Source organism: Rattus norvegicus, chromosome X (assembly GCF_021556685.1).
Source record: "Rattus norvegicus strain SHRSP/BbbUtx chromosome X, alternate assembly SHRSP_T2T, whole genome shotgun sequence".
Classification (NCBI taxonomy): Eukaryota; Metazoa; Chordata; class Mammalia; order Rodentia; family Muridae; genus Rattus; species Rattus norvegicus.
In genome coordinates, this window is record NC_141554.1 from 8706667 (window position 1) to 8730672 (window position 24006).

The 24006-nt window shown below is 40.2% G+C and overlaps 1 protein-coding gene across 4 annotated transcripts in view; it reads left to right on the plus strand.

Moving 5' to 3' along the window:
- Positions 1–24006, plus strand: part of Slc9a7 (solute carrier family 9 member A7) — a 180668-nt gene that overhangs the window by 140523 nt on the left and 16139 nt on the right. For all 4 annotated transcript variants that reach the window (NM_001401002.1, XM_087599840.1, XM_087599842.1 and 1 more), the window contains one exon: positions 5723–5805. In NM_001401002.1, the coding sequence (NP_001387931.1) occupies positions 5723–5805 (83 nt within the window). The remainder of the gene's footprint in view (positions 1–5722; positions 5806–24006) is intronic.

The window sequence follows — 24006 nt, forward strand, 5'->3', positions numbered from 1 at the left end:
TGTAACACAACACCAGAATTTTATTGGTGTGTTTTTCTTATGGAGTCCTGACAAGTGGAGCTCAACTACGTAAAGCAAGGCAGACCAATGCATGTATGTAGTTAGCAAAGGATCCTTTATCACATGTCCTTTCACGTGCTTGCTTTATCAGAACATCCTTTCACTTGTGTCTGCTTCAGAAGAATGTTCCTTCAGTAGTCTGCCTTAGTCTTTTACCTGTGTCCATTTCAGGAAAACACTCCTTCACATGTTTATCCCAGCAAAACACCATCAAACACAATAGACAGTCCAAAGAACACTTAAGTTTCCATTTGAGGGTTTCTCATGTCAGGGAAAGTAACCCTTTGTGTCATGTGTAAAATCCTCAAGAAGACCTGATGAGTTGGTCCATCTCCTAATTCCATCATACCACCTAATGAACTGAGCATAGCTTGCCAGAGTTAGAAACACTGGTTTGAGCCTCTAACCCTTCTAGGTTTTCTCATACTTGGCCAGTGTTTGAATAAGCTACTAGTGCCACTCCAGGGACCATGTCTCCTAATAACTTTCCAAAAACTAGAAGATAAGCCCTTTCTATGCATATCAGTGAAATTGATTTCTCTCAGGAGAGACTATAAAAAGGCTCAAGTAGCTTGTTTTTTTCAGAGAAGCTTGCTGGCTTAATATCTGTGGTCTTTTTTTTCTCTTTCAGATTATCATCCAAAATAAAGTAAAAATAGGTAGTCTCTCTCTTCTGGATTTCTTGTTCAAAGATGTTTCTTACTACCTGGGAGGCTACTGTTACCAACACAAAAAAAAATCACATGGTTAAAAATGATAATGGGATAGAATTTATTGAATACATATCATATCACCTAACAGATGCCATCTTAGGTTCCTTTATTGTTGTTTGGTTCTTTTTGTTTTTGTCTTTTTCTAGTTAAGGCCTCACTATGTAGTCCTCGATGCCTGGAACTCATTAGTTCTGGATGGCTAGCGTCAAAGTTAGAGATCTGCCTGCCTCTGCCTCCTCACCTCCTACAAGGCATGTACCACTACACCCAGCACTGTTTTAGGTTCCTTAAAAATCATGTGTGCCTCTAAAAAGAAAAAGAAAACCCAACAAACCTCATTTTTTACAACTTTGTACTTAGAGTACTTCAAATGCAAAACATGTATTTGCCTTTTTTTCTCCACACTAATCAGTGTTCCCATCATGAGTGGATACTAAACTGGGTGGGTGGAGGGCTGGCTTAGTCCAGCAAAGGATGTAGGTTTAATCCTTAGCACCTCCTCAACTGGGTAGACAGCATGCAAGCCTGTCATCCCCCCAGGAGGATCAGGAATTTCTAGGTCCAGAATTGAGAAAGGAAATCAAGTAGCTTAGGTGGGCCAGGAACTGTCTGAGGGCCAGAAGGCCTGAGAACTCCTGATGGGCCTGTCACACACCTGCTCTTTACCCACTTTATTTTTTTCAAAGTCCTTTAAGGTACCATGGAGAAATGCCAGATAATGATCTGTAATTATCTGGCTGGGTGTAGTGGTACTTGCCTTTAATCCAGGTGCAGGCAGTTCTCGGACTTTGATGCTAGCCATCCAGAACTAGTGAGTTCCAGGCATAGAGGACTACATGGTGAGACCTTATCTAGAAAAAGATAAAACAAAACAAAACAAAAACAATAATAATAATAATAATAACAACAAAACAACAGCAACAAAATAACCCAAAATAACCAACAAAATAACCTAATGTAAATTCCATTTCAGGTGCCAATTTCAAGTCCCAGATTGTGACCAGTATTTCTGAGTGACTGGCAATTAAGTGGGAGCTCCTACAACCTCCTCCTCAGACTCTGATTTGATCAGAGGTCAGGAAGACACTCTGCTCACCATTACTAGTTTACTCTAAACCACACAACTTATGAATAAACCAAGGGAATAAATAAATGACAGGTCAGAAGGGCTCTCTGGAGCTGTCATGTCCTTTGCTGGTAGATCACTCTTCTAGAGCCTCACCAGCACTCGAAGTTCTCTAGATCTCATCACTTAAGGGTTTTTTTGTTTGTTTGAGGTTCCATTACACAGACATAATTGGTTAAGTTATTGACAAAATCCCCACTCCACCTTCCCTTCTTGGAAGTTGGGGTTAGAACTAAATGTTGATTTTTAGTCAAATAATTGGTTCCTCTGGTGACCAATTCTCAGATTCTAACAAAACCTTGGTAACATAAACTCAGGCATGGTTGAGCCCTACTTAATATAAATAAGAAAATAACAATCTTCTTTGCTTAGGAAATTTAGGAGTTTTAGGAGTTTTGTGTGATGGAGTGGGAAAAAACAATATATATATATATATATATATATATATATATATATATATATATATATATATCTTAGTCATGTAGCATTATTGCAACCACATAATGATCCCATAAAGTAGATAATAATTAATATTTTATAGTTAATATGCCCACTGAAGCACAGAAAGATGAGATAACTTATCTAGGCTCACAGAGCAAAAGAACAACACAGTCAGGATCCAGCATCCTTACACTTGATCTTAGCCAAAAGGCCTAGAAGTGATAGGATCCAGCATCCTTTAAGGGGGGCATTGATGTTCACATGTACACTTCTTGGAGTGCCTATGAAACACTTCTTAGAGAAGCCAAACTTGTAGAGACTTGAAAGACCATTAGGGGTTGATCAGGAAGGGATATGCATGTAATAGAGTAAGAGGAAGGAAGGAGTGTACTAGTCTCTAGAAGTGGCCTGAGCTAAAGATGTGATATGCACCATTCTGGTGGGAAAGTACGGAAGGGCACGGCAACAGAATGAAGTTCTGCCTGTTTTATGGACAACAAGGGAATGGGCACCCCCGTCTCCAAGTACAGGGGAAGGAAGCCCCACCCGTCTCTACAGTGGCTGCCCCATCAGCCCTGTGTAGTTCCAAGTCCACAGGAAAAGCTCTTGTGACTTCTGAGCACTAAAATATTTGCAACCTGCCCTGATTTCCTCAAAGCCACTATATGTAGAGCAAAGTTCTTCCTGTACCTAACCATGCCTCTGGCACCATCTCTTTGGAGCTAGAAACTACTAAACTTTAAAAAGTTAGCACTTTGATTTTTTTTCTAATTTACTCTTGTGGCTTGAGGCTCAGTTTTCTTCCATTTTGAGTTTTTGTGTGGAAAAAAATAGATGATTTTTTTACTTAGGATTATATAGAATTTCCAGCAATTTCTGAAATGGACCTTAATATACTTTTACATTTTGTGCTATATGATTATGTGAAACAAATCCCCTACATTAACAATTATAAAATTAAAGTACTTATCTGAAAAATGTTGAAGATGCTCTGTGTCCTACAGTATCAAATACTCAGCCACGATTTATATTAAAATAATCATATCCATTTCATTTGTATGAAAATTCATTTCATCTTTTGTATTAGAAATGGTAAATTATGTGTATATCAAAGAACTATTTTAAGATAAGTCTCTTTATGATTTATTATCAGTAAGTATTTGATTTTATATATAACTAGGGGCATGTAAAATATTTCTACATGAACAGAAGACACATATGGAAAAAGTTTAAGAAGCCCCTGCTTTCTCCCAGGGACTAAACCACCATCCAAAGAGTACACATGGAGGGATCTATGGCTCCAGCTGCATATGTAGCAGAGAATGGCCTTGTTGGGCACCAATGGAAGGAGAAGCCCTTGGTCCTGCCGAGGCTTGATGCTCCAGTGTAGGGGAATGTCAGGGCAGGGAGGCAGGAAGGGGTGGGTGGTTGGGTGTGGGAATTCCCTCTTAGAAGCAGGGGGAGTGGGGATCGGATAGGGGGTTTATGGATGGGAAACCAGGAAAGGGGATAGCATTTGATACAGGATCTTTTTTTTTTCCAGAGCTGAGGACCGAACCCAGGGCCTTGTGCTTGCTAGGCAAGCACTCTACAACATTTGAAATGTAAATAAAAAATCCAATAAAAAAAAGAAGCCCCTGATTTGTAGTGTCCTTGATGATTTGCATCATTCTCCTAAGTAAAATTTTGTGGGGATGGAAAGATGACTCAGCAGTTAAAAACACTTGCTGCTCTAAAGATCCTGCTTCAGTTCTGGGTACCTGTATGCCATCTATAGCTGCATCTTCAGAGGATCCATAGGTACACACACACACACACACACACACACACACACACACACACACACACACGGGGGGGGGGAGGAGAGAGAGAGAGAGAGAGAGAGAGAGAGAGAGAGAAATCTTTTAAAATAACCTCCAAAAACATTTAGTGTCTCCCCCAGATGATTATATTTTTCACTCATTCATGTAGCATTTAAATATCTTTCTAGCATTGCCATTAGTTAGCAGTTACTTAGAGGAACAATTGGTATAAAAAATTGAGACTTTTTCTGTCCTTTTTCTCCCACCTGGATTTATAAAACTTGAAAAAAAAATTGGTTTGTGTATCCTATGTATATTTCTCAACCACAGACGGGTGTATTTAGTCCAATTCCATATCCAACAGTTTGTAATCCTCACATACCACGACAACTTGTTTTTAAATGATCTTTGATGGTCTTGCTCACATCATGTCGAAGGCAATCCTATATATTCATCTTCTCAAATATCCCTGACTGCCTTTGTTACCACTGCAGAATGACTGTCCTTTTGATTCAGCATTGCTTGTAGATTTGGTTGCACTTTTAGTATATACTGCTGATTGTGTATTACTAAATGTATATGCTGATTTGCATACTTGTGTCTCTGTTGATTAAAAAGAATGATGATAAAAAGTAGGTGTGTTTCACCAACTCCTTGTACTTGGAGAGCCTGTCATCCAGCAATATAGAACCCTCAACAGTACCTCAAACTGCTGGTCAATTGAATCTTTGGATTAGTTGTACTGCTTATAAATGACTTGTGTCAAAAAGACATCTTAAATCTCAAATGAATGCCTGATCTTATAGATATTGAAAATTAAGTGGTGAGAATGTTTGAGAGGAACTTGCTACTTTATAATAGATAAAAATTCCATAATTTGTAGCCTGGTTTTTATTTCCTGGCCACTGCCCCCTCAGGCTAGTAGAGAGATGTGTAATCCTGTTACCTGGAAACCTGGACTAGGACTACAAAGAGCCCCTAGGCTAGTTCATCAGGAAGCTCAGCACTGTCATTTCCCTAAGCCAACTTTGGGAAAACCTGGAAACTTGATTATACATAAGCTTTCCTTATGCCAATTCTGTCCTGCAAGCATCTAAACCCCTGTTAAGTAATTATTCCTGAAAGGTACTTGGGGGGAAATTAAAATAAAATTACCAAAAGGGAGTTTATGCTAATATTTTCTCCATCTCACCATAAATATGACTAGACCTTTTTACTTGGGAATTAATTCTCCGCTCCCCCTTTGGGTTTGCTTGATTTTTGCTAGCATATTGCCACTCAATATATTTCTGCAGGCATAGTTCTAGACATTGAACTTAAGGTGCCTGTACATGCTACATAAATACTCTACCACTAAGAGCTGCATCTTTGAAGCTGTGATAGTATATGGTGCTCTAGCTCTGTGAAAGTTGTAGTTGACATAGGTGTATGAGCCCCTATTGAGAGCAATGGCCTAGCTTGTGCAAGGTTCTGGCTTCGATCTTAAATTTGGCAAAACACAACACTTTAGTTTGAATACTAGCCATTCCCCCTTCTCTCAGTGTCTCTTTCCCTAATTAGTGTTGTCTGGTTTATTCTAGGATGGCCTGGATTCTGTTGGAGGAAGCCGGACAAAGCAGGAAAGTGCATGGATATTCAGGCTGTGGTATAGTTTTGATCATAAGTATCCTTTTGCATTCATCTGGGCTCAGGAGCCATTGGTGACAACAACTACTTGTTGAATAGTCAATGAGTGACACTCCTGATAAATAAGGAAAGATGTGCACAGGACAGGCATACTCAGTTTTCTCTTGGGACAAATGCATTGATCTTTCAATCATAAGTGATCAGCGTAAATATTTCTCCAGCCAAGAGGAATATGGATATTTCAGGAGAACAGTTAATCCATACCCTGGCAGACTCGTGTGGCTCTAAAAAAGTATTGTATCTTTGTAGGTAAACTATTTAAAGTTATACAGTGATCTTCCCTTCAGTCTGGAAATGAAGGGAGTCTTGGGACATCGTTGTAGTAAGGACTATTCTTTTTGGTGAAATTTGGTCAATTATATCTAATGTTATCCTGGCATAATAGGGCCACATGCAGGGCACACACTATTCTTGTCAAGTCAAATTAAAAAGAAATTAGTTAAACCTGAATGATAGTTTTAATTGATATAATGACCAAATGGATAGATGACTTATTATGAATAATTTAAGACATTGAAAATGTTAAAAGCAATCTTCTCCCAAAGTATAAAAGATGAAGAGAAACATACCCAAATTATAAATGTTCTCAGTCAATACACACACTAAGAGCTAACGGTTGAAGCATAAGCCTATGATCCCAGCACTCAAAAAGTGTGTCAGGAAGGCCAGAAGACAATGTCTAACCTGAACTACATATTGAGTTTGAAACCAGCCTAAGCTGTATAAGACCCTGTCTCAAAATAAACATGTTCATTTAACATTAAACCAGTTAAGAAACATGGAAACTAGCATAAAGCAATATAATTCTTCCTCACCAAGTGTAGCCACAGCAATTTTTTTCAGCTTTTGACTTTAGTAACATTTAATGGTTTTGTTTTTTCAATTATATATATAAGTACAAAAAACATATACTATAAATGTATATATAACTGAAAATATTATATATATATATATATGAGGTTATACTATGTATGCCTATTTTTGTGTCTGGTTTATTTGTATGATTCATCCATGTTGTGTTTAGCTCTAGTTCTTTGTTTTCACTGCTGCATAGTGTTTCATTGTATACCTATCCCACAATTTATCTCTCTATTATTGATGAACAGTGGATTATTGCCTTCTTGAAGAAAACTTCTGTGAACATTCTTATCCGTACGTGTCCTTGACATATTATGTGTATGTTTTTAGTGGGATTAGGAGGAAAATTGCTGAGGCTTAAGGCATGTGTAGGTTCAATATTAGAAGACAGTTTTCCAAGGTGGTGATAATATTTCATACATTCCTTGTGTCTGAAAGTTCCAGTTGTTCCACATATTCACCAACAGTTGTTATTGTCACTCTTTTGACTTTTATTGTATAATTTATTGTGGCCCTAATTTATATTTCTGTGGCAGCTCACAGGATTGAGGACTCTCTTCACATGGCCATTGGCTATTTCCTTTATGAAATGCTTCTTTACTTTTCTTGCCCATTTGTTTATTGCACTATCTGAATCTTTCTTACTGATTGATAAGAGTCCATTATGTATCTGATTATGCACCTTTTGCTGGTTATATATGATAATATATCATCTCCCAGTTTGTACATTGTCTTTCCTAATTAAATCTTTTGAGGAACAGAAACTCTGAATCTGGTTGATCAGTCCTATCCTGGTTAGTATCTTCTGTGTTCTGCTTTAGAAATCATTGCCTGTCTCAAAGTCATAGAAACCAGTTTCCTAAATTATCTTTACAGTCTAGAGCCTTTATCTCCTGTGTGTATGTTTTCTTTAGCTGAGTGACAATCATGAGCAAATACCACATCTAGAGATAATTTGAGATGCTCTGTATGATGTTATCCTTCCGAGGTGATTTAAAGATTTCAATTTTGGATTGCTGTACAGCTACACCTAAGCAATAGTGATTCCAAGTCACCTTTACCCAAACAGCAAGAAAGGAGATTAGAAGAAAGGTTCAGTTCCTATGAGGGTTAGTTTGTTTTCTCTTGGCACTTTCATCCAGGGTTCCAACCTAAAGCTTGGGATGTTCACATCTTTTTTCCTCAGTAGGCCTTCAAACTCCAATTTCCATCTGTCTCAACCTGTCTTATCTGAGGATCCCAGGTGATCTGCTAAGCTTGAGGGGAACTGTGGCTCAACAGGGGTCAGGCTCACATATTTGGTGTTCTCTCCCTGGACTTCAGCCGTCTTCATTGCCTTGGTCATTTTCTAAAGCCGTTAACCAAAGGCCTTTGACTTGTTTCATTTTCTCTTCTCCAGGATGTCTCATGGTTCTTAATAAAAAGACTAGTCTAAATTGCCATATTTGCCATTATCTAAAACAGACTTACAAAGATTTCTTTACAGTCATGTGAACATTTTCTAAGTGGTAATCCAGAAAGCATACTGTTCTTTGGGTTTGGAGAGGATAAAGAATATTGAAGAGCAGCTGAGGAAGGACAAATGGGGAAGTGGTAATTGATTCTTTGAAGAGAAACTCAGAAAGTCGATCTGAGTTTAAATTTAGAGAATTTGGGGTTTCTACTTCTTTTTTTTTCTCCATCTTTATTAACTTGGGTATTTCTTATTTACATTTCAATTGTTATTCCCCTTCCCGGTTTCCCGGCCAACATCGCCCTAACCCCTACCTCTCCCCTTCTATATGGGTGTTCTCCTCCCCATCCTCCCCCCATTACCGCCCTCCCCCCAACAATCATGTTCACTGGGGGTTCAGTCTTGGCAGGACCAAGAGTTTCCCCTTCTACTGGTGCTCTTACAAGGCTATTCATTGCTACCTATGAGATCGGAGCCCAGGGTCAGTCCATGTATAGTCTTTAGGTAGTGGCTTTGTCCCTGGAAGCTCTGGTTGCTTGGCATTGTTGTTCATATGGGATCTCAAGCCCTTCAAGCTCTTCCAGTCCATTCTCTGATTCCTTCAACGGGGGTCCTGTTCTCGGTTCAGTGATTTGCTGCTGGCATTCGCCTCTGTATTTGCTGTATTCTGGCTGTGTCTCTCAGGAGAGATCTACATCCGCCTCCTGTCAGCCTGCATTTCTTTGCTTCATCCATCTTATCTAGTTTGGTGGCTGTATATGTATGGGCAACATGTGGGGCAGGCTCTGTATGGGTGTTCCTTCAGTCTCTGTTTTAATCTTTGCCTCTCCCTTCCCTGCCAAGGGTATTCTTGTTCCCCTTTTAAAGAAGGAGTGAAGCACATGCATTTTGGTCATCCTTCTTGTGTTTCATGTGCATCTATGGTAATTTGAACATTGGGGCTAATATCCACTTATCAATGAGTGCATACCATGTGTTTTTCTGTGATTGAATTACCTCACTCAGGATGATATTTTCCAGTTCCATCCATTTGCCTTTGAATTTCATAAAGTCATTGTTTTTGATAGCTGAGTAGTATTCCATTGTGTACATATACCACATTTTCTGTATCCATTCATCTGAAGAAGGGCATCTGGGTTCTTTCCACCTTCTGGCTATTAGAATTAAGGCTGCTATGAACATAGTGGAGCAAGTGTCTTGGTTATATGTTGGGGAATCTTTTGGGTATATGCCCAAGAGAGGTATAGCTGGATCCTCAGGCAGTTCAATGTCCAATATTCTGAGGAACCTCCAGACTGATTTCCAGAATGGTTGTACCAGTCTGCAATCCCACCAACAATGGAGGAGTGTTCCTCTTTCTCCACATCCTCGCCAGCATCTGCTGTCATCTGAGTTTTTGATCTTAGCCATTCTGACTGGTGTGAGGTGGAATCTCAGGGTTGTTTTGATTTGCATTTCCCTTATGACTAAAGATGTTGAACATTTCTTTAGTGTTTCTCAGCCATTCGGCATTCCTTAGCTGTGAATTCCTTGTTTAGCTCTGAACCCCATTTTTGATAGGGTTATTTGTCTCCCTGCAGTCTAACTTCGTGAGTTCTTTGTATATTTTGGATATGAGCCCTCTATCAGTTGTAGGATTGGTAAAGATCTTTTCCCAATCTGTTGGTTGCCGTTTGGTCCTAACAACAGAGTCCTTTGCCTTACAGAAGCTTTGCAGTTTTATGAGATCCCATTTGTCGATTCTTGATCTTAGAGCATAAGCCATTGGTGTTTTGTTCAGGAAATTTTTTCCAGTGCCCATGTGTTCCAGATGCTTCCCTAGTTTTTCTTGTATTAGTTTGAGTGTGTCTGGTTTGATGTGGAGGTCCTTGATCCACTTGGACTTAAGCTTTGTACAGGGTGATAAGCATGGATCGATCTGCATTCTTCTACATGTTGACATCCAGTTGAACCAGCACCATTTGCTGAACATGCTATCTTTTTTTCCATTGGATGGTTTTGGCTCCTTTGTCAAAAATCAAGTGCCCATAGGTGTGTGGGTTCATTTCTGGGTCTTCAATTCTATTCCACTGGTCTATCTGTCTGTCTCTGTACCAAAAGCATGCAGTTTTTATTACTATTGCTCTGTAATACTGCTTGAGTTCAGGGATAGTGATTCCCCTGGAAGTCCTTTCATTGCTAAGGAGAGTTTTAGCTATCCTGGGTTTTTTGTTATTCCAGATGAATTTGCAAATTTTTCTGTCTATCTCTCTGAAGAATTGGATTGGAATTTTGATGGGGATTGCATTGAATCTGTCGATCACTTTTAGTAAAATGGCCGATTTTTACTTTACTAATACTGCCAATCCACGAGTATGGAAGAACTTTGCATCTTCTGAGACCTTCAGTTTCTTTCTTCAGAGCTTAAAGTTTTTATCATACAGATCTTTCACTTGCTTGGTTAAAGTCACACCAAGGTATTTTATATCATTTGGGACTATTATGAAGGGTGTTATTTCCCTAATTTCTTTCTCAGCTTGTTTCTCGTTTGTGTAGAGGAAGGCTACTGATTTATTTGAGTTAATTTTATACACAGCCACTTTGGTGAAGTTGTTTATCTGCTTTAGTAGTTCTCTGGTGAAACTTTTGGGATCACTTAAATATACTATCATATCATCTGCAAATAGTGATATTTTGAGTCCTTCTTTTCCTATCTGTATCCATTTGACCTCCTTTTGTTGTCTGATTGCTCTGGCTAGAACTTCAAGAACTATATTGAATAAGTAGGGAGAGAGTGGGCAGCCTTGTCTAGTCCCTGATTTTAATGGGATTGCTTCAAGTTTCTCTCCATTTAGTTTAATGTTAGCAACAGGTTTGCTGTATATGGCTTTTACTATGTTTAGGTATGGGCCTTGAATTCCTATTCTTTCCAGGACTTTTATCATGAAGGGGTGTTGAATTTTGTCAAATGCTTTCTCAGCATCTAATGAAATGGTCATGTGGTTTTGTTCTTTCAGTTTGTTTATATAATGGATCACGTTGATGGTTTTCCGTATATTAAACCACCCCTGCATGCCTGGGATGAAGCCTACTTGATCATGGTGGATGATTGTTTTGATGTGCTCTTGGATTCGGTTTGCCAGAATTTTATTGAGTAATTTTGCGTCGATATTCATAAGGGAAATTGGTCTGAAGTTCTCTTTCTTTGTTGTGTCTTTGTGTGGTTTAGGTATAAGAGTAATTGTGGCTTCGTAGAAGGAATTTGGTAGTGCACCATCTGTTTCAATTTTGTGGAATAGTTTGGATAATATTGGTATGAGGTCTTCTATGAAGGTCTGATAGAATTCTGTATTAAACCCGTCTGGACCTGGGCTCTTTTTGGTTGGGAGACCTTTAATGACTGCTTCTATTTCCTTAGGAGTGATGGGGTTGTTTAACTGGTTTATCTGTTCCTGATTTAACTTCGGTACCTGGTATCTGTCTAGGAAATTGTCCATTTCCTGCAGATTTTCAAGTTTTGTTGAATATAGGCTTTTATAGTAAGATCTGATGATTTTTTGAATTTCCTCTGAATCTGTAGTTATGTCTCCCTTTTCATTTCAGATTTTGTTAATTTGGACACACTCTCTGTGTCCTCTCGTTAGTCTGGCTAAGGGTTTATCTATCTTGTTGATTTTCTCAAGGAACCGACTTTTGGTTCTGTTGATTCTTTCTATGGTCCTTTTTGTTTCTACTTGGTTGATTTCAGCTCTGAGTTTGATTATTTCCTGCCTTCTACTCCTCCTTGGTGTATGTGCTTCTTTTTGTTCTAGAGCTTTTAGGTGTGCTGTCAAGCTGCTGACATATGCTCTCTCCTGTTTCTTTCTGCAGGCAGTCAGCGCTATGAGTTTTCCTCTTAGCACAGCTTTCATTGCGTCCCATAAGTTTGGGTATGTTGTACCTTCATTTTCATTAAATTCTAAAAAGTCTTTAATTTCTTTCTTTATTTCTTCCTTGACCAGGTTATCATTGAGTAGAGCATTGTTCAATTTCCACGTATATGTGGGCATTCTTCCTTGATTGTTATTGAAGACCAGTTTTAGGCCGTGGTGGTCTGATAGCACACATGGGATTATTTCTATCTTTCTGTACCTGTTGAGGCCCGTTTTTTGACCAATTATATGGTCAATTTTGGAGAAAGTACCATGAGGAGCTGAGAAGAAGGTATATCCTTTTGCTTTAGGATAGAATGTTCTATAAATATCTCTTAAGTCCATTTGGCTCATGACTTCTCTTAGTCTGTCTACGTCTCTGTTTAATTTCTGTTTCCATGATCTGTCCATTGATGAGAGTGGGGTGTTGAAATCTCCTACTATGACTGTGTGAGGTGCAATGTGTGTTTTGAGCTTTAGTAAGGTTTCTTTTACGTATGTAGGTGCCCTTGTATTTGGGGCATAGATATTTAGGGTTGAGAGTTCATCGTGGTGGATTTTTCCTTTGATGAATATGAAGTGTCCTTCCTTATCTTTTTTGATGACTTTTAGTTGAAAATTGATTTTATTTGATATTAGAATGGCTACTCCAGCTTGCTTCTTCCGACCATTTGCTTGGAAAGTTGTTTTCCAGCCTTTCACTCTGAGGTAGTGTCTGTCTTTGTCTCTGAGGTGTGTTTCCTGTAGGCAGCAGAATGCAGGGTCCTCGTTGCGTATCCAGTTTGTTAATCTATGTGTTTTTATTGGGGAGTTGAGGCCATTGATGTTGAGAGATATTAAGGAATAGTGATTATTGCTTCCTGTTATAATCATATTTGGATGTGAGGTTATGTTTGTGTGCTTTCATTCTCTTTGTTTTGTTGCCAAGACGATTAGTTTCTTGCTTCTTCTAGGGTATAGCTTGCCTCCTTATGTTGGGCTTTACCATTTATTATCCTTTGTAGTGCTGGATTTGTAGAAAGGTATTGTGTAAATTTGGTTTTGTCATGGAATATCTTGGTTTCTCCATCTATGTTAATTGAGAGTTTTGCAGGATACAGTAACCTGGGCTGGCATTTGTGTTCTCTTAGGGTCTGTATGACATCTGTCCAGGATCTTCTGACTTTCATAATCTCTGATGAGAATTCTGGTGTGATTCTGATAGGTCTGCCTTTATATGTTACTTGACCTTTTTCCCTTACTGCTTTTAATATTCTTTCTTTATTTTGTGCGTTTGGTGTTTTGACTATTATGTGACGGGAGGAGTTTCTTTTCTGGTCCAATCTATTTGGAGTTCTGTAGGCTTCTTGTATGCCTATGGGTTTCTCTTCTTTTAGGTAACGGAAGTTTTCTTCTATGATTTTGTTGAAGATATTTACTGGTCCTTTGACCTGGGAGTCTTCACTCTCTTCTATACCTATTATCCTTAGGTTTGATCTTCTCATTGAGTCCTGGATTTCCTGTATGTTTTGGACCCGTAGCTTTTTCCGCTTTACATTATCTTTGACAGTTGAGTCGATGATTTCTATGGAATCTTCTGCTCCTGAGATTCTCTCTTCCATCTCCTGTATTCTGTTGGTGATGCTTGTATCTACAGCTCCTTGTCTCTTCTTTTGGTTTTCTATATCCAGGGTTGTTTCCATGTGTTCTTTCTTGATTGCTTCTATTTCCATTTTTAATTCTTTCAACTGTTTGATTGTGTTTTCCTGGAATTCTTTCACGGATTTTTGTGACTCCTCTCTATGGGCTTCTACTTGTTTATTTATGTTTTCCTAGAATTCTGTCAGGGATTTTTGCAATTCCTCTCTGTAGGCTTCTACTTGTTCTCTAAGGGAGTTCTTCACGTCTTTCTTGAAGTCCTCCAGCATCATGATCAAATATGATTTTGAAACTAGATCTTGCTTTTCTGGAGTGTTTGGATATTCCATGTTTGCTTCGGTGGGAGAATTGAGCTCCAATGATGCCATGTAGTCTTGGTTTCCTGCAGTTGCCTCTCGCCATCAGATTATCTCTAGTGTTACTTTGTTCTGCTATTTCTGACAGTAGCTAGACTGTCCTATAAGCCTGTGTGTCAGGCGTGCTGTAGACCTGTTTTCCTGTTTTCTTTCAGCCAGTTATGGGGACAGAGTGTTCTGCTCTCGGGTGTGTAGTTTTTCCCATCTACAGGTTCCTGTAGGCCTGTTTCTTGAGTTCACCAGGCAGGTCACTTGCAGCAGAAAAGTTGGTCTTACCTGTGGTCCCGAGGCTCAAGTTTGCTCGTGGGGTGTTGCTTATGAGCTCTCCACAGCGGCAGCAACCAGGAAGATCTGCGCTGCCCTTTCCAGGAGCTTCCTTGCACCAGGGTTCCAGATGGCGTTTGGTGTTTTCCTCTGGCGTCAGAGATGTGTGCAGAGTGCAGTCTCTTCCGGTTTCCAAGGCGTGTCTGCCTCTCTGAAGGTTTAGCTCACCCTCCCATGGGATTTGGGTGCAGAGAACTCTTTATCCGGTCGTTCCCTTCAGGTTCTGGAGGTGTCTCAGACGCAGCGGACCTGCTGCTCCTGGGTCCTCCTCTACGGGGACCTAGAGGCCGTATACAGTTTCCTCTTGGGCCAGGGATGTGAGCAGGGGTGGGCAGTGTTGGTGGTCTCTTCCGCTCTGTAGCCTCAGGAGTGCCCACATGACCAGGCGGTGAGGTCTCTCTCCCACCGGGTTTGGGAGCAAAGAGCTGCTGAGTGCAGGGATCCGCCGGTTTGGGACTCCCCCACCCCCACCCCCGTTAAATACTGGAAGTGCCCGGTCCTAGAGGAATTTTGCCTCTGTGTGTCCTGAGTTCACCAGGCAGGTCGCTTGTAGCAGAAAAGTTGGTCTTACCTGTGGTCCCGAGGCTCAAGTTTGCTCGTGGGGTGCTGCCTACGAAGTTCTGCGCCGCCCTTTCCTGGAGCTTCCGTGCACCATTTGCTTCTATTTCCATTTTTAATTCTTTAACCTGTTTGATTGTGTTTTCCTCTAATTCTTTCAGGGATTTTTGCATTCCTTTCTATAGGCTTCTCCTTGTTTTTTTATGTTTTCCTGCATTTCTCTAATGGAGTTCTTATCTTTCTAGAAGTCCCCCATCATCATGATCAAATGTGATTTTAAATCTAGATCTTGCTTTTCTGGTGTGTTTGAATATTCAGTGTTTGCTTTGGTGGGAGAATTGGGCTCTGATGATGCCATGTAGTCTTGGTTTCTGTTGCTTGGTTTCCTGTGCTTGCCTCTTGCCATCACGTTGTCTCTGGTGTTACCTTATTCTGCTATTTCTGACAGTGTGTAGACCGTCCTATAGGCCTGTGTGTCAGGAGTTCTGTAGACCTGTTTTCCTCTTCTCTTTCAGCCAGTTATGGGAACTGTGTTCTGCTTTCGGGCGTGTAGTTGTTCCTGTGTACTGGTCTTCAGGTGTTCCTGTGGGTGTGTGTACTGAGTCCACCAGGAAGGTCACTTGGAGCAGAAAAGTTGGTCTTGCCTCTGGTCTCGGGCCTGGAGTTGCTTCTCAGATCAGGGTTTCAGCTCTCTCTGAAGGCTGCAATGAATAGGGTCTGCCCCGCCTTTGCTCAGGACCTGTACACAGGGGGCCCAGATGGCGCTAGGCATTTTCCTCCTAGCATCAGAAATCTGGGCAGAAAGCATTCTTCTCTGGCTTCCCAGGTGTGTCTGCCCCTCTGAAGGTGTAGTTCTCCCTCCCATGGAATTTGGGTGCAGGGAGCTGTTTGACTGGGTCTCTTCAGATCCAGGCGGTGTTTGGACTGCAGTGATGAATGCCCCTATGTTCCTGTTCCCAGAGGCCCTATAAGGTTTCCTGTTGGGCCAGGGATGTGGGCAGGGGTGGGCAGTACTAGTTGTCTCTCCTGCCCTGCAGTCTCAGGAGTGCCCACTTGTCTGGGTGGTGACCTCTCTCTCCCAAGGGGTTTCGGAGCAAGGAGCTATGGCCTGGGATCAGGGAGGTTCGGGCACCAGGTAGAAACATGAAGTGCCAGGTCCCAGAGGAATTTTGCCTTTATGAGTCCTGAGTCCACCAGGCAGGTCACTTGGAGCAGAAAAGTTGGTCTTTCTTCTGGTCTCAGGCCTTGAGTCACTTCTCAGATTTGGGTTTCATCTCTCCGTGAGGGCAGCAACCAGAAGGGGGGTTTCTACTTCTTAAGTCAGGGAACAGAAACTAAAGCAGGCATAATCTTGCTTAGATGCTTAGATGAGGAAGTTACCCATGATTCATCATACTTCCTCATTATCACAAATCCAGAAAATTTACTTTTGATATTATGAGAAGAAAATTTGGGCAGGCATGATAGGGTAGTGCCAACCTGTAACAATGGCACTTAAGCAGAAGGAAATTGAATTCAGGACAAGTCTAGTCTCCATAGCAATTTTCTGGGGTATATTGTGTGTTGGAGTGTGTCTTAGTTACCTTTTTATTGCTGTGATAAGATACCATGACCTAGGAAGAGTTTATTAGGAGTTTGAGAGAGTTAGTTAGAACCCATGACCATTATGGTGGGAGCATGGCAGCAGGCAGGCAGACAGGCATGATGATCAAGCTGTAGCTGAGAGCTTACATCTGATCCACAATCATGAAGCAAAGAGAGAGAGAAAGCTAACTGGTAATAGCTTGGGATTTTGAAATTATAAAGCCCACCACCAGTGACATAACTCCTTCAACAAGGCCATATCTCCTAATCCTTCTCAAACATTCCTGCAACCTGGGGACAAAACATTCAAATATTTGAGCCTATGGGGCCACTCTCATTCGAACAGTCACAGAGACCAATTCATGAGACCACATCTCAAAAAATAAGAGAGTTGACTTGAACATGAATTATTTCCACAGTTCTACAGAGCCTCCTTCTCCACAGGTCTTAAAATGGAGCAGACAAACTTCCAGTTTAAAGTGAAAGGCTCAGTGTCTACATACTCTTCTTTCTTTTCCAAGGCCTCACAGAAATAACAAGAGTTATTTTTGCTTACTTGGAAAGCCAAAGATAGGTAGAAAAAAATTACAGCAGACAAAACACAGTCAAAGATAAAAATGAGTCTTAGCCAGTTCACTTAGCTGATTACTCAAGATTGTTGGGAACAGCTGTCCCAGTTTCTTTTTGTCAACAGATTAACTAGTAGCAATGAGTCTTTGCTCAGTCTTAGACATCTGGAGAAAGTAGAAACCATTGACAGAGAGGGGTGTTAGTAGAGAAACAGACACCAAAGATTTTTGTGCCCAGAGTAACCGTCCTGTTCTTGTTTTTTAATAACATAATAGGAGTCTCCATTATGCCTGATGAACTAAGAGATTGAATAAATACAGGAGGGAGTAGGGATACTGAAATAATTAAACAATTGCAGATGTTTACTCTGAAAAGCTTCTAGCTAGGCATGTTGATGATGATGGTGATGATGATGATGGTGGTGGTGATGATGATAATGATGTAAACCCTTAATTTTAGCACTTGGGTGGGTGAGGCAGACGGATTGCTATGAGTTACAGGCCAGCATAGCCTAAATAATGAGCTACAGGCCAGCTTGTTATCGTCTGGATGTGAGACCTTGTCTTAGAAAAAAAAATAAGAAAAACCCAAAACATAAAATTTTTAGAAATGAGAGATTTTTTTCAGTCATGAAATAAGGGCAAGTTGTTAGAAAACTGATGAAGAAGAAAAGAAAAAATCTTGGAAATTAAAAATAAACTGTGTGTTGCATGCCTATGGCAAGAGAATAAATAGGATGCTGTCTCAAGCTTTTCAGAAAATAATGCCCCCATCTAAGTGTGGTGAATAGTTGTGCATAGCAAAGAATAAATCATTGATTTGGAAAATAAAGTTGAAACAAATACCTCAAGAATTAGCAAAAATAAAAATTCGGAGACATGTTGAGAGAAGAGTGTCAGCTACAGAGGGCCCATGTCATCCAGCCTCCTTGGGGTCTGGCTCTAACTTTCATGGATTAGTTTGCATTTTGATAGCAGGTAAATGCATAAACATATATTTTCTAGGGAAAGTGTGAAATCCATTGTGAAGCTCCACAGCTTCAGAATGGCCATTCTAACTGTATAGAAGTTCATTCTAATGCATAGATTTTGGGTCTGGTTTATTTTGGTGTGTTGATGTTTTGTATTTGCAAGTTTCTTATAGTGGAGTTTGAATTAAACTAGCTTTTCAAAAGAAATGAGATATTTTTAAACAGAGAGAAAAATAATAAAATATAGGTGACATGAAAGCAGAAGCAGGGACTATTTGGGGACATAGGGAACCAGCAAGAGTAGGATAGGAAGCATGGGGGAAAGGGACAAATAAGAACAAAGGGAAATGACACACATGCACGAAAATGCCATAATGAAACACATCACTATGGGGCTGGAGAGATGACTCGGTGGTTAAGAACACTGATTGTTTTCCCAGAGGTCCTGAGTTCAGTTCCCAGCAATCACATGGTGGCTCACAACCATGGGATCAGATACCCTCTTCTGGTGTGTCTGAAGAGAGTGACAGTGTACTTACATATATAAAATAAATAAATCTTCCCAAACCCAGTGGGAGAGAGACCTCACCGCCTGGTCAGGTGGGCACTCCTGAGGCTGCAGACAGGAAGAGACCACAAACACTGCCCACCCCTGCCCACATCCCTGACCCAAGAGGAAACTGTATAAGGCCTCTAGGTTCCCATAGAGGAGGGCCCAAGAGCAGCAGGACCGCTTCGTCTGAGACACCGCCAGAACCTGAAGGGACCGACCGGATAAACAGTTCTCTGCACCCAAATCCCGTGGGAGGGAGAGCTAAACCTTCAGAGAGGCAGACACGCCTGGGAAACCAGAAGAGACTGCACTCTGGACACATCTCTGACGCCAGAGGAAAACACCAAACGCCATATGGAACCCTGGTGCACGGAAGCTCCCAGAAAGGGCGGCACAGATCTTCCTGGTTGCTGCCGCTGTGGAGAGCTCATAAGCAAAACCCCACGAGCAAACTTAAGCCTCGGGACCACAGGTAAGACCAACTTTTCTGCTGCAAGTGACCTGCCTGGTGAACTCCAGACACAGGCCCACAGGAACAGCTGAAGACCTGTAGATAGGAAAAACTACACGCCCGAAAGCAGAACACTCTGTTCCTATAACTGGCTGAAAGGAAACAGGAAAACAGGTCTACAGCACCCATGACACACAGGCTTATAGGACAGTCTAGCCACTGTCAGAAATAGCAGAACAAAGTAACACTAGAGATAATCTGATGGCGAGAGGCAACTGCAGGAAACCAAGACTACATGGCATCATTGGAGCTCAATTCTCCCACCGAAGCAAACATGGAATATCCAAACACTCCAGAAAAGCAAGATCTAGTTTCAAAATCATATTTGATCATGATGCTGGAGGACTTCAAGAAAGACGTGAAGAACTCCCTTAGAGAACAAGTAGAAGCCTACAGAGAGGAATTGCAAAAATCCCTGACAGAATTCTAGGAAAACATAAATAAACAAGTAGAAGCCCATAGAAAGGAGTCACAAATATCCGTGAAAGAATTCCAGGAAAACACAATCAAACAGGTGAAGGAATTAAAATGGAAATAGAAGCAATCAAGAAAGAACACATGGAAACAACCCTGGATATAGAAAACCAAAAGAAGAGACAAGGAGCTGTAGATACGAGCTTCACCAACAGAATACAAGGGATGGAAGAGAGAATCTCAGGAGCAGAAGATTCCATAGAAATCATCGACTCAACTGTCAAAGATAATGTAAAGCGGAAAAAGCTACGGGTCCAAAACATACAAGAAATCCAGGACTCAATGAGAAGATCAAACCTAAGGATAATAGGTATAGAAGAGAGTGAAGACTCCCAGGTCAAAGGACCAGTAAATATCTTCAACAAAATCATAGAAGAAAACTTCCCTAACCTAAAAAAAGAGATACCCATAGGCATACGAGAAGCCTACAGAACTCCAAATAGATTGGACCAGAAAAGAAACTCCTCCCGTCACATAATAGTCAAAACACCAAATGCACAAAATAAAGAAAGAATATTAAAAGCAGTAAGGGAAAAAGGTCAAGTAACATATAAAGGCAGACCTATCAGAATCACACCAGACTTTTCGCCAGAAACTATGAAAGCTGGAAGATCCTGGACAGATGTCATACAGACCCTAAGAGAACACAAATGCCAGCCCAGGTTACTGTATCCTGCAAAACTCTCAATTAACATAGATGGAGAAACCAAGATATTCCATGACAAAACCAAATTTACACAATATCTTTCTACAACTCCAGCATTACAAAGGATAATAATTGGTAAAACCCAACATAAGGAGGCAAGCTATACCCTAGAAGAAGCAAGAAACTAATCATCTTGGGAACAAAACAAAGAGAAGAAAAGCACAGAAACATAACCTCATATCAAATTAAGAATATAACAGGAAGCAATAATCACTATTCCTTAATATCTCTCAACATCAATGGCCTCAACTCCCCAATAAAAAGACATAGATTAACAAACTGGATACGCAACGAGGACCCTGCATTCTGCTGCCTACAGGAAACACACCTCAAAGACAAAGATAGACACTACATCGGAGTGAAAGGCTGGAAAACAACTTTCCAAGCAAATGGTTCAGAAGAAGCAAGCTGGAGTAGCCATTCTAATATCAAATAAAATCAATTTTCAACTAAAAGTCATCAAAAAAGATAAGGAAGGACACTTCATATTCATCAAAGGAAAAATCCACCACGATGAACTCTCAACCCTAAATATCTATGCTCCAAATACAAGGGCACCTACATACGTAAAAGAAACCTTACTAAAGCTCAAAACACACATTGCACCTCACACAGTCATAGTAGGAGATTTCAACACCCCACTCTCATCAATGGACAGATCATGGAAACAGAAATTAAACAGAGACTTAGACAGACTAAGAGAAGTCATGAGCCAAATGGACTTAAGAGATATTTATAGAACATTCTATCCTAAAGCAAAAGGATATACCTTCTTCTCAGCTCCTCATGGTACTTTCTCCAAAATTGACCATATAATTGGTCAAAAAATGGGCCTCAACAGGTACAGAAAGATAGAAATAATCCTATGTGTGCTATCAGACCACCACGGCCTAAAACTGGTCTTCAATAACAATAAGGGAAGAATGCCCACATATACGTGGAAATTGAACAATGCTCTACTCAATGATAACCTGGTCAAGGAAGAAATAAAGAAAGAAATTAAAGACTTTTTAGAATTTAATGAAAATGAAGGTACAACATACCCAAACTTATGGGACACAATGAAAGCTGTGCTAAGAGGAAAACTCATAGCGCTGAGTGCCTGCAGAAAGAAACAGGAGAGAGCATATATCAGCAGCTTGACAACACACCTAAAAGCTCTAGAACAAAAAGAAGCAAATACACCCAGGAGGAGTAGAAGGCAGAAAATAATCAAACTCAGAGCTGAAAGAAACCAAGTAGAAACAAAAAGTACCATAGAAAGAATCAACAGAACCAAAAGTCGGTTCTTTGAGAAAATCAACAAGATAGATAAACCCTTAGCCAGACTAACGAGAGGACACAGAGAGTGTGTCCAAATTAACAAAATCTGAAATGAAAAGGGAGACATAACTACAGATTCAGAGGAAATTCAAAAAATCATCAGATCTTACTATAAAAGCCTATATTCAACAAAACTTGAAAATCTGCAGGAAATGGACAATTTCCTAGACAGATACTAGGTACGGAAGTTAAATCAGGAACAGATAAACCAGTTAAACAACCCCATAACTCTTAAGGAAATAGAAGCAGTCATTAAAGGTCTCCCAACCAAAAAGAGCCCAGGTCCAGACGGGTTCAGTGCAGCATTCTATCAGACCTTCATAGAAGACCTCATACCAATATTATCCAAACTATTCCACAATATTGAAACAGATGGAGCACTACCGAATACCTTCTACGAAGCCACAATTACTCTTATAACTAAACCACACAAAGACCCAACAAAGAAAGAGAACTTCAGACCAATTTCCCTTATGAATATCGACGTAAAAATACTCAATAAAATTCTGGCAAACCGAATCCAAGAGCACGTCAAAACAATCATCCACCATGATCAAGTAGGCTTCATCCCAGGCATGCAGGGGTGGTTTAATATACGGAAAACCATCAACGTGATCCATTATATAAACAAACTGAAAGAACAAAACCACATGATCATTTCCTTAGATGCTGAGAAAGCATTTGACAAAATTCAACACCCCTTCATGATAAAAGTCCTGGAAAGAATAGGAATTCAAGGCCCATACCTAAACATAGTAAAAGCCATATACAGCAAACCAGTTGCTAAAATTAAACTAAATGGAGAGAAACTTGAATCAATCTCACTAAAATCAGGGACCAGACAAGGCTGCCCACTCTCTCCCTACTTATTCAATATAGTTCTTGAAGTTCTAGCCAAAGCAATCAGACAACAAATGAGGTCAAGGGGATACAGATAGGAAAAGAAGAAGTCAAAATATCACTATTTGCAGATGATATGATAGTATATTTAAGTGATCCCAAAAGTTCCACCAGAGAACTACTAAAGCTGATAAACAACTTCAGCAAAGTGGCTGGGTATAAAATTAACTCAAACAAATCAGTAGCCTTCCTCTACACAAAAGAGAAACAAGCCAAGAAAGAAATTAGGGAAACGACACCCTTCATAATAGACCCAAATACTATAAAGTACCTCGGTGTGACTTTAACCAAGCAAGTAAAAGATCTGTAACAATAAGAACTTCAAGACTCTGAAGAAAGAAATTGAAGAAAACCTCAGAAGATGGAAAGATCTCCCATGCTCATGGATTGGCAGGATTAATATAGTAAAAATGGCCATTTTACCAAAAGCGATCTACAGATTCAATGCAATCCCCATCAAAATTCCAATCCAATTCTTCAAAGAGTTAGACAGAACAATTTGCAAATTCATCTGGAATAACAAAAAACCCAGGATAGCTAAAACTATCCTCAACAATAAAAGGACTTCAGGGGGAATCACTATCCCTGAACTCAAGCAGTATTACAGAGCAATAGTGATAAAAACTGCATGGTATTGGTACAGAGACAGACAGATAGACCAATGGAACAGAATTGAAGACCCAGAAATGAACCCACACACCTATGGGCATTTGATTTTTGACAAAGGAGTCAAAACCATTCAATGGAAAAAAGATAGCATTTTCAGCAAATGGTGCTGGTTCAACTGGAGGTCAACATGTAGAAGAATGCAGATCGATCCATGCTTATCACCCTGTACAAAGCTTAAGTCCAAGTGGATCAAGGACCTCCACATCAAACCAGATACACTCAAACTAATAGAAGAAAAACTAGGGCAGCATCTCGAACACATGGGCACTGGAAAAAATTTCCTGAAGAAAACACTTATGCTCTAAGATCAAGAATCGACAAATGGGATCTCATAAAACTGCAAAGCTTCTGTAAGGCAAAGGACACTGTGGTTAGGACAAAACGGCAACCAACTGATTGGGAAAAGTTCTTCACCAATCCTAGAACAGATAGAGGCCTTATATCCATAATATACAGAGAACTCAAGAAGTTAGTCCGCAGGGAGACAAATAACCCTATTAAAAATGGGGTTCAGAGCTAAACAAAGATTTCACAGCTGAGGAATGCCGAATGGCTGAGAAACACCTAAAGAAATGTTCAACATCTTTAGTCATAAGGGAAATGCAAATCAAAACAACCCTGAGATTTCACCTCACACCAGTGAGAATGGCTAAGATCAAAAACTCAGGTGACAGCAGATGCTGGCGAGGATGTTGAGAAAGAGGAACACTCCTCCATTGTTGGTGGGATTGCAGACTGGTACAACCATTCTGGAAATCAGTCTGGAGGTTCCTCAGAAAATTGGACATTGAACTGCCTGAGGATCCAGCTATACCTCTCATGGGTATATACCCAAAAGATG